Source organism: Arachis ipaensis, chromosome B10 (assembly GCF_000816755.2).
Source record: "Arachis ipaensis cultivar K30076 chromosome B10, Araip1.1, whole genome shotgun sequence".
NCBI classification, from domain to species: Eukaryota; Viridiplantae; Streptophyta; class Magnoliopsida; order Fabales; family Fabaceae; genus Arachis; species Arachis ipaensis.
Genome location: NC_029794.2, coordinates 114,758,893 through 114,770,882, shown reverse-complemented (window position 1 = coordinate 114,770,882; position 11,990 = coordinate 114,758,893). Strand labels below are relative to the sequence as shown.

General features: G+C 38.5%; 1 protein-coding gene across 1 annotated transcript; it reads left to right on the top strand.

The window, feature by feature from the left end:
* Positions 6,630 to 7,480, top strand: LOC110268466. Its single transcript, XM_021114650.1, has 2 exons — positions 6,630 to 6,738; positions 6,831 to 7,480. The coding sequence occupies exons 1-2, from the start codon at positions 6,630 to 6,632 to the stop codon at positions 7,478 to 7,480; spliced, it is 759 nt and encodes a 252-aa protein (XP_020970309.1).

The following is an 11,990-nucleotide window of genomic DNA, read 5'->3' as shown; positions in this document are numbered from 1 at the left end:
GGGCCCACTTGGTGTGTGCTTCTGCTGAGCTTGAAGTCTACACATGAAGAGGTCATTCTTGGAGTTGAACGCCAGCTTTTGTGCCAGTTTGGGCGTTGAACTCCACTTTGCAACATGTTTCTGGCGCTGGACGCCAGAATTGGGCAGAGAGCTGGCGTTGAACGCAAGTTTGCGTCGTCTAAAATTGGTCAAAGTATAAACTATTATATATTGCTGGAAAGCCCTGGATGTCTACTTTCCAATGCAATTGGAAGCGCGCCATTTTGAGTTATGTAGCTTCAGAAAATCCATTTTGAGTGCACGGAGGTCAGAATCCAACAGCATCAGCAGTCCTTCTTCAACCTCTGAATCTGATTTTTGCTCAAATACCAAGTTTTTTTTTCTTCTTTTTTTTTCTGCAAGCTTTGTTCTTTGCTGCTTTTTCTTGCTTCAAGAATCATTTTTATGATTTTTCAGATTATCAAATAACATGTCTCCTTGTCATCATTCTTTCAAGAGCCAATATATTTAACATTCTTAAACAACAACTTCAAAAGACATATGCACTGTTCAAGCATTCATTCAGAAAACAAGAAGCATTGTCACCACATCAATATAATTAAACTAAGTTCAAGGATAAATTCGAAACTCATGTACTTCTTGTTCTTTTGAATTAAAACATTTTTTATTTAAGAGAGGTGATGGATTCATAGGACATTCATAACTTTTAAGACATGGTTACTAACTACTAATGATCATGTAATGAAGACACAAACATGGATAAGCACTTAACATAGAAAACGAAAAACAGAGAAAGTAAAAACAAGGAATGAGTCCACCTTAGTGATGATGGCGTTTCCTTCTTGAGGAACCAATGATATTCTTGAACTCTTCTATGTCTCTTCCTTGCCTTTGTGGCTTGATTCCTAGTGATTTTTGGTATTTCTATCCTCAGTTGCTTCCAATAACTATGTGGAGGGAAGTGCATCCCCTGAGGTATCTCAGGGATCTCTTGATTTGCAGCCACATGTTCTACCACTGAGCTATAGATCATTTACATAATTGTTTTACCACACCAAACATAGAATGTTGCTTGCCCTCGAGCAAAAGAAGAAGGAATAGATGAAGAAGAAGATGTGGAAAAAAACTAGGATTATGAGGAAGGAAGGTAGGGATCCTGTGGGGTCCACAGATCCTGAGGTGTCAAGGCATTTACATCCCTGCACCAATTTAGGCATGCAAAATGCTCTTGCACACAACTCTGGGCGTTCAGCGCCAGGTTGGTGCCCATTTTGGGTGTTCAACGCCCATTTGTTGCCCATTTCTGGCGTTGAACGCCAGAACCATGCTTGTTCTGGGCGTTCAGCGCTAGCTCTTCTCCAGGGTGTAATTCTGGCGTTCAGCGCCCAGATGCTGCCCATTTTGGGCGTTCAGCGCCCAGATACTGCCCATTTTGGGCGTTCAGCGCCAGAACCATGCTCTGTTCTGACGTTGAACGCCAGACAGGTGCTTCCTCCAGGGTGTGATTTTTCTTCCGCTGTTTTTGATTTTGTTTCTAGATTTTTCGTTTATTTTGTGACTCCACATGATCATGAACCTAAGAAAACATGAAAAACAAAAATAAAATTAGATAAATAAATATTGGGTTGCCTCCCAACAAGCGCTTCTTTAATGTCAATAGCTTGACAGTGGGCTCTCATGGAGCCTCCTAGATGTGCAGAGCTTTGTTGAGACCTCCCAACACCAAACTTAGAGTTTGGATATGGGGGTTTGACACCAAACTTAGAGTTTGGTTGTGGCCTCCCAACACCAAACTTAGAGTTTGACTGTGGGGGCTTTGGTTGACTCTGCTTTGAGAGAAGCTTTTTCTGCTTCCTCTCCATGGATGCAGAGAGAGATCCTTGAGTTGTAAACACAAGGTTGTCCTTATTTAATTGAAAGATCAATTCTCCTCTGTCCACATCAATCACAGCTCTTGCTGTGGCTAGGAAAGGTCTTCCTAGGATGATGGATTCATCCTCTTCCTTTCCAGTATCCAGGACTATGAAAGCAGCAGGGATGTAAAGGCCTTCAACCTTTACTAACACGTCCTCTACTTGTCCATAAGCCTGTTTTCTTGAATTTTCTGTCATCTCTAATGAGATTTTAGCAGCTTGCACCCTATAGATTCCCAGTTTCTCTATTACAGAGAGGGGCATGAGGTTTATTCCCCACAATATAGAGGTCCTTGTGTGAGTAGAAGAAAAGAAGAAGAAATCTGAACTCAGAGAGAGAGAGAGAGAGGGAGTTCGGATTTTTGGTGAGTGATGTGAGGAAGAGATGTTAGTAGATGAATAAATAATTAGAAGGAGATGAGGGAGAAGGATTTTTGATTTTTTTTTTTGAAAAAGAGTTAGTGATTTTCGAAAATAGTTTTTGAAAAAGGTTAGTAATTTTCGAAAATTAAAATAAAAAATTAAAATAATTAGTTAATTAAAAAGAAATTTTGAAAAAGAGGGGAGATATTTTTGAAAATTAGAGAGAGAGTTAGTTAGGTGGTTTTGAAAAAGATAGAAAACAAACAAAAAGTTAGTTAGTTAGTTGAAACAAATTTTGAAAAGATAAGAAGTTAGGAAGTTAGAAAAGATATTTTGAAATCAAATTTTTGAAAAAGATAAGATAAGAAGATATTTTTGAAAAGATATGATTGAAATTAGTTTTTGAAAAAGATTTGATTTTTAAAATCACAATTAATGACTTGATTCACAAGAAATCACAAGATATGATTCTAAAACTTAAAGTTTGAATCTTTCTTAACAAGCAAGTAACAAACTTAAAATTTTGAATCAAAACATTAATTGTTATTGTTATTTTCAAAAATTTTGATGTAAAATTAAGAAAAAGATTTTTGAAAAATATTTTTGAAATTTTCGAAAATAACTAAAAAAATTGAAAAAAGAGTTGATTTTTGAAAAAGATTTTGAAAAAGATAAGATTTTTTTTAAATTGAAAATTTGATTTGACTCATAAAAACAACTAGATTTTAAAATTTTTTGAAAAAGTCAAATCTAATTTTCGAAATTTTAAGAGAGAAAAAAAGGGAAAGATATTTTTTTTTCTTTTTGAATTTTTATGATGAGAGAGAAAAACAAGAAAAATGATGCAATGCATGAAAGTTATGGATCAAAACAATGAATGCATGCAAGAATGCTATGAATGTCAAGATGAACACCAAGAACACTATGAAGATCATGATGAACATCAAGAACACACTTTTGAAAAATTTTTTAATGCAAAGAAAACATGCAAGACACCAAACTTAGAATTCTTTAATGCTTAGACATAAAGAATTCAGGAATGCATATGAAAAACAAGAAAAGACACAAAACATGCAAATGCAAAGATCAAACAAGAAGACTTACCAAGAACAACTTGAAGATCATGAAGAACACTATGAATGCATGATTTTTTTCGAAAACTGCAAGATGCACAAGCAATTGACACCAAACTTATAAGATGACTCAAGACTCAAACAAGAAACACAAAATATTTTTGATTTTTATGATTTTATAATTTTTTTGTATTTTCTTTTAAAAATTATTTGAAAAACAAAAATAAGGATTCCAAAATTTTTAATATGAATTCCAGGAATCTTGCCATGTTAGTCTAAAGCTCCAATCTGAGGGTTAGACATGGCTTAATAGCCAGTCAAGCTTTAGCAGAACTTTACATTCAGTAGCCAATTTGCTAAGAAAGATAAAGAAGCTCTTCTCTTGAGTCCAAAAGAATTGAGACATGGCCTTACAGCCAGTCAGGCTTCAACATGCTTCATGAAACACTAGAATTCATTCTTAAAAATTCTGAAGAAAAATATATTTTTGAAAACATTTTTTTATTTTTTTCGAAAACAGATGAGAAAATTTTTGAAAGATTTTTTTGAAAAATTTTTGAAAAGAAAACAAAAAGAAAATTACCTAATCTGAGCAACAAGATAAACCGTCAGTTGTCCAAACTCGAACAATCCTCGGCAACGGCACCAAAAACTTGGTGCACGAAATTGTGATCTCTGGTAATGGCTCCAAAAACTTGGTGCTCTAATCTCAATTCATAATTTGTCACAACTTCGATACAACTAACCAGCAAGTGCACTGGGTCGTCCAAGTAATACCTTACGTGAGTAAGGGTCGAATCCCACGGAGATTGTTGGTATGAAGCAAGCTATGGTCACCTTGTAAATCTCAGTCAGGCGGATATAAAATAGTTATTTAGTTTTCGAAAATTAGTAATAAAAGAAGGATAGAAATACTTATGTAAATTATTGGTGAGAATTTCAGATAAGCGTATGGAGATGCATTCGTTCCTCTGAACCTCCGCTTTCCTGCTGTCTTCATCCAATCAGTCTTACTCCTTTCTATGGCTGGCTTTATGTAAGGATGTCACCGGTGCCAATGGCTACTTTCAATCCTCTCGGGAAAATGGTCCAAATGCTCTGTCACAGCACGGCTAATCGTCTGGAGGCATCACCCCTGTCGTTGGTTGCATCCTATTCCTCTCTGTGAAAATGGTCCGATGCGCTGTCACTGCATGGCTAATCATCTTGGAGGTTCTCGATCATACTGGAATAGGATTTACTATCCTTTTGCGTCTGTCACTACGCCCAGCACTCGCGAGTTTGGAGTTCATCACAGTCATTCAATCCCTGAATCCTACTCGGAATACCACAGACAAGGTTTAGACTTTCCGGATTCTCATGAATGCCGCCATCAATCTAGCTTACACCACGAAGATTCTGATTAAGAGATCTAAGAGATACTCATTCAATCTAAGGTAGATCGGAAGTGGTTGTCAAGCATGCGTTCATAAGGAATGATGATGATTGTCACGTTCATCACATTCAGGTTGAAGTGCAAATGAATATCTTAGAAGCGGAACAAGGAATTTAACATAAAAACTAATAAAAACATCCCTAAAAGTAACTAGATCCTACTAAAAACATACTAAAAACAATGCCAAAAAGCGTATAAATTATCCGCTCATCAGTGGTATAGGCTAGAATTATTGGCGGCCATTCCTGAGATTCGGAAGGTCTAAACCTTGTCTGTAGTATTCTGAGTAGGATCTAGGAAGGGATGACTGTGACGAGCTTCAAACTCGCGAGTGTTGGGCGTAGTGACAGACGCAAAAGGATCAATGGATCCTATTCCAACATGATCGAGAACCAACAGCTGATTAGCCGTGCGGTGACTGCGCATTTGGACCATTTTCACTGAGAGGACAGGAAGTAGCCATTGACAACGGTGATGCCCAACATAAAGCTTGCCATGGAAAGGAGTATGAATGATTGGATGAAGGCAATAGGAAAGCAGAAGTTTAGGAGGAACAAAGCATCTTCATGCGCTTATCTGAAATTCTCACCAATGAATCACATAAGTATCTCTATCCTATTTTATGTTTTATTCATCTTTTAATTATCAATCCTCCATAACCATTTGAATCCTCCTGACTGAGATTTACAAGATGGCCATAGCTTGCTTCAAGCCGACAATCTCCGTGGGATCGACCCTTACTCACGTAAGGTTTATTATTTGGACGACCCAGTGCACTTGCTGGTTAGTTGTGTGGAGTTGTGATAAAGAGTTGAGATTATAATTGTGCGTACCAAGTTGTTGGCGCCATTGATGATCACAATTTCGTGCACCACTACTCCTAAACCGACAGGGAACAACCCTGTAAACTTCATGGATGCCTTAGGAAACATGTCTGCGGCTATGCAGGCGATAGCCGAGGCGCTAAGTAACCAGATAAACCATGGGAACAATGGAAATAACGGTGAAGAGGGTCCAATGATACTTGCTTCCCTTCTAAAGGTTCACCCTCTGACCTTTAGGAGGACCTCAAACCCCACTGAGGCGGATAACTGGATTCAGGCAATGGAACGAGCACTGCAGGCTCAGCAGGTTTCCGAGGAGCAGTGAGTTGAATTTGGAACTTATCAGCTGCAAGGTGAAGCCCAGTACTGGTGGCAGGGAATACGATGTATCCTGCAGCCAGATGGTGTTATGATCCCTATGATCCCTTGGGAAATATTCTGGACAGAAATTTACAGAAAGCATTTCCCCAGTTCGGTCAGAAATGCCAAGGAACTTGAATCGCTGCAACTAAAATAAGGCCAGATGAATGTTACCGAGTATACTAATAAGTTCGAAAAGCTGTGCCGATTCTCTCGCATCTGTCAAGGTGCTCTAGAGGATTTTGCTGAGTGAAAGTGTATCAAATACGAGGGAGGCCTTAGGAGCGATATTCTGAGCTCCGTTGCGTCGATGGAGATTATAGTGTTTTCTGAACTTGTGAATAAGAGTAGAGTGGCTGAAGAATGTGTGTAGAAGGTGGCTTTGGAAAAGGGAAGCATGATGATTCCTTTTTAGAGAACTCTAGGGAGGAGCTTTGCACCGAGGGACAGAAATTTTAAGCATGGAGGCTTTGTTCCACAATAGAATCAAGGTCAAGGTAACTTCAAAAGGCCGAATAATAATACTAATCAAGGAAGAAGGTATAGAAAGCAGCCACAAAATGATCTAAGCTATCAGAGGTGCGGAAAGTACCATCCCGTAGTTCCGTGCAGATTGGGATCAGGGGTATGCTACTTTTGTGGACAACCCGGGCACCTAGCCATGAATTGTCCAGAGAAGAAGAAGTATCAGACTGGTAGAGTACAGCAGCCGGGAAGAGTGTACACCACTTTTGCAGTAGGTGCCGAGGGATCCGAGACTTTGATCAGAGGTAAATGTGAAGTAGTCGATAGAATTTAAATGCTTTGTTTGATTCGAGAGCAACACATTCATTCATTGCATTTGAGAGAGCTAATGAACTAGGATTGAGAATAGTAGTCTTGGGTTATGACTTGAAGGTGCATAATGCCACTCATGAAGCCATTGTGACTAGGCTAGGATATCCACAAGACTCATTTTGGGTTCAACAATGTAATTTCGTTCATGATTTGATCTATTTACCGATGACTGGTCATGACCTCATCTTGCGATTGGATTGGTTGTCTAAGAATCATGTTTTGCTTGACTGTTATGAGAAATCAGTGTGTTTTATGCCAAAAGGATCGGAAGGGCCGATTGTGGTAAATAGCTATTACTTGAACTTCATGACAGTGAACTGTTCTAGATGTGAATGCCAGGGTATTATGCTGTTAACTGTGGGTGTTTTGGGTGATGACCAAAGCTTAGAGAAAATCCCGGTTGTTTGTGAATTCCCTGAGGTGTTTTTGGATGACATTGATGAATTTTCACCTAATCGAGAGGTTGAGTTCGCAATTGAATTGGTGCCTAGAGTGGATCCAATCTCGAGTGCTCCTTATAGGATGTCACCATTAGAGATGGCCAAGATTAAGGCTCAGTTGAAAGATTTGTTGGGTAGACACTTTATTCGGCCGAGTGTTTCTCTGTGGGGAGCGCCAGTGCTACTGGCAAAGAAGAAGGACGGGAGCATGCGCCTGTGTGTCAATTATCAGTAGCTAAATAAGATTACTGTGAAGAATAAATATCCGTTACCAAGGATCGACGACCTGATGGACCAACTACAGGGAGCCGGTGTATTTTCTAAGATTTACTTGCGATCTAGGTATCATCAGATAAAGGTTAGAGATGAGGATTGACGAGAGGAACTTTTGCGTGGTCTAGAAATTTGCGGATAAATTCTCGTTGCAAGTATATTTTCTAAACCTTCAAAAGTCCTTTCATACAAACGTGTTGGGTGTCACAAGTAACAAACCCCTTTAGAAATTGTTAACCGAGTATTCAACCCTCGGGTCGTCTTCTCAAGGAACTGTATGTTCTTATATAAAGGTTGTGATCGGGGTTTAGAAGATGAGAAGCAAGTAATTTAAGTAACAAATAAAGTAAATGGCAATTAAAATAAATAAATAAATACAGTAAAGCAGACTTTTGGCAAGGTAAGGAAAGTTGGAGGTCCAACGTAGTTATCTCTCCCAACTATAATGAAAGTTGAATCTAAACTCCACTTGGTCAACCTTTACTAAGGCAAAGGAAAGTCAAGGGACTAATTAATCTGGCCTTTGAATCCTATTTATTTCCTAAGAAAGGTTGGGATTATTTAAGTTCAGCTTAATTAGCAAGATAATGATTATCAATTATGTTGAGTTTAATAACTGTTGAGTTACTAAATTCTTAACCAGAACCAAAAGGGGAAAAAGTAAAATTGCTGGAATAATAAAAATGTCCTTAGATGGGAAGCAATGGTAACTTAAATCAAAGAGAACAATCATAAATTGAAAATACCTCAATTATCATTAATTCAAATAACAGTCTGTAACATGGAAGAATTCTTAGATCCAATTATAAAGGTAAATAGCCAACTCAGATATTGAAATAAATAAATAAAGTGAAAGGGAAGTTTAGAACAAAGAAATATAAAACCTAGATTGAGAGTCACTCTTAAAATAAGAAGAAATCCTAAATCCTAAAAGAGAAAGAGAGAAGATCTCCCTCTCAACTAAATCTAAATCATTGAAAAGTAAAATATGCGAGCTCCCTTTTGAATAGGTGCATTCCTACACTTTATAACCTCTAGTCTATGCTGTCTGTACTTGGATCTGGGCCAAAAAGGGCTTCAGAATTCATTGGGGGCGTATTCTGTAAATTATGATACGTGGCCTCTGTCACGCGTCCGCGTGGGTCACGCGGTCGCGTCATTTGGAGCTTTTCCTTGCCACGCGGTCGCGTCAGTCATGCGACCGCGTTATATGCGTTCTGCTTAAGGCGCGCGGTCACGTTAGTCATGCGGCCGCGTCGCCGCTGATTCGTGCTTGGCACGTGATCGCGTCGTCCATGCGATCGCGTGAATACCAGTTTCCTTAAAGCTCCGCTTTGCTTTCTCCTTCCATTTTATATGTTTTCTTTTCCGTCCTTTAAGTCATTCTACCTTAGAAAATCTGAAACTACTCAACACACTAATCACGGCATCGAATGGAAATAAAGGTAATTAAAATAATTAATTTTTAAAGCTTAGGAAACATGTTTTTCACAATATGACATAATAAGGAGGTGAAAGTAAAACCATGCAATTAATGTGAATAAGTAGGTGAAGGATTGTATAAATCACTCAAATTAAGCACAAAAGAACTCATGAAATATGGGTTTATCAACCTCTCCACACTTAAACACTAGCATGTCCTCATGCTAAATCCAAGGTGAATAATTAAGGTTAAAGTGATGGAATGTCATGCAATGCAACCTAATTTAAATGCAACTACCTAAATGAATGATGCATCATGCAACTCTAATTTATTCACTCATATATAAAGCTTACCTGTAGTCAAGTTAATTCACATTCTCAAGGAGTCATGTATATATATAGCCAACCCTTAAATAATAAAGCATTTTAGCAAATGAGATGAGAAAGAAAACATTGTACAAACTTGCAAAACAATTAGTAAATTTAAGCATAGATATATGTTGATGAGTTATTGAACCCTCACTAGATTTTGTGTTTACTCTCTAGTCACTCAGTGTTTATTGGGTCTATTCACTCTATTTTTCTTTTTATTCTTAATTTCTATAGCATTGTTCTTCATCTAACCAATCAACAATTATAGAATATAGTCATACCAAAAAGTCATGAGGTCTTTAATTGAGGTTGTAATGGGGTCAAGGTAAAGGTAAGGATTTATGTATAGGGTCAAGTGAGCTAATAAGTGAATCCTTAATTAAACTAAGATCTCACCTAACATACATATTTAGTAAAACAAAAAATCTCTTTTCCTATTTTCCCATATTTCCCACTTATTGTTACATATTCATGTTTTAATTTTTTTTATTCCATGTGCATTGCTTTTATTTTGCATTGGGAAAATTCTTTTGTATCCCCCTTTTATTTAAATGCTGAAAAATAACTCTCTTTTTTTTTCAAGGCACATGGCAATTATATCACTTTGATTTTCTCATGAGCATGCTTCCCAAATTTATTTTATTTCTTTTAACTTCTCTACCTTTTTGTTTCTACCATCCATGTTCCCAAAAGGTTTCCCACATTTAACTCTATTCATGATTTTCTATCTTAAGCTAACCAAGGATTCACTTGGGATTTTCTTTTGTTTTTCTGCTTAAGGCTAGTAATTTGGCTAAATAGAATAAAGGGGTTTTTAAAAGGCTCAAGGGGGCTAACAAGGGTGATGTAAAAGGTAGGCTAATTTGGGGTAAGTGAGATAAAATCAAATGATGGCCTCAATCATTCTCTTGGTATGTATCTATTCTATATTCTATAATTGGACATATAGATTAAAGCAAAGGAAAGAACATCAGAATAAAAAGAAATGAAACACACAGAAATGAAATTATGGTTTGAATGCAACCATACAATTTAAGCTCAAGACTCACAGGCTGTGTGTTTTCTAACTCAAGCATCATATATCATTTATATATTGTATGCAGGTTTAGTTAAAAATTCCCATTATTCTCATAAAAAAATTATTTAGGATATCTTTTAAAGTTTTAATGTTCCTCCTTGATGAAATATTGTCAGCTTAACTACATCATGTAATGCTATATACAAGGTTTGTGGATTTAAATCTGTTATGTTCAATTTCATAGCTTACTATCTTTTTATATTTTTCAATTTAAACTATACTATCTTATGCTAAAAAAGGGTAAACTATACTAATTAATCCACTAATAAATCGAAATTGCAAACTAAACTAAATAACTAAAATAAACTAAATGGCTAAAATATGAACTAAAGATGCATAATGCAGAAAATAGAGTAAAAATACATAAAAACAATGTATAAGTACTCAGAAAATAACAGTAAAAAGAAAAAGAGAAAAAATACAGAAAAATATCCAAAATAAAAGAAAAAGTATGTAGTGGTTCACCAAAATAAACGCCAGAGATGGCGACCTCCCCACACTTAAAAGGAAGCATCGTCCTCGATGCTCAATCAAGCCGGGTGTGAAGGAGTGTTATCACTGGGAGGGATGGTAGCTGGAGTCTCAGTGGTGGTGGTGGGCTGAGGGTCTGGCTGCTGTGGAAGAGGTGCTGACTGGATCGGGATCTCAGGATCCGTAGCCTCAATCTGATGTGGGACCGCTGCCTGTGGTGCGGCTGGTGCTGCCTCCTGGGGATGGGTCTCTGCCTCGGGTGCATCCGCCTCCTCCTCAGATGCCTCGGATGGTGTGTCGGGCTCGGAGGGGATGTCGCCAGATCGTATCATCAGCTTTAGGTGCTCATAGCGCTGCTTGTTGCGACGCTCTATCTGGTCAAGTCGTCGAAACAAGCGGTGCACCAGATGATAGACGGGCTCTGTGGCAGGTGGAGGTGCAATGGTGGTAGCAGGGGTAGGTGGTGCAGCAGTGGAGGAAGAGGGTCCAACAGACGGTGGGACTGACTCATCAGTAGCAGTGAATGGTGGTGGTCTGTGGCCCAAGGCTAAGAAGTTCTGGCTGTATGGAATGATCTTCTTGCAATCCGCCGCTGGTGGTCCCTCATCGGCAGCCTCCCATGGCACGTCAGCTTGATGGCCAAGCTGAGTAACTAGATATGGAAAGGGGAGGGTGCCTCGGACGTGGACCCTGGCCATATAGTGCCGAATGAAACGTGGCAGATAAAGGTCCTTACCCTCCAGCACACACCAAAGGAGGGTGATCATAGCAGCCGGGATCTCCGTCTCGTGAGTACTCGGCATCACATAATTACTCAAGATCTGATGCCATAACCGAGCCTCATCGTTTAAGTATGCTCTCTTGATCCCTCTAGGCATGGTAGTGTCCTGACCCATCTCCCAAGGGACTGTCGGATCAAGAGCTATTCGTGCCTTTACATCATCCCAATCAAACTGCATCTGACGCATGTCCTCTTCAGCCTTTGAATAACCATCAGGCTGATCGGACTTGGCTGGGAGCCGGAGAATGTCCTCTAAGGCCTCTTCAGTGACCAGAATTTGTTTTCCTCTCAGGTGCACTGCATCTAGGGTAGTGAGATAGTAGTTGCATTAGAATTCCCGTACCCAAG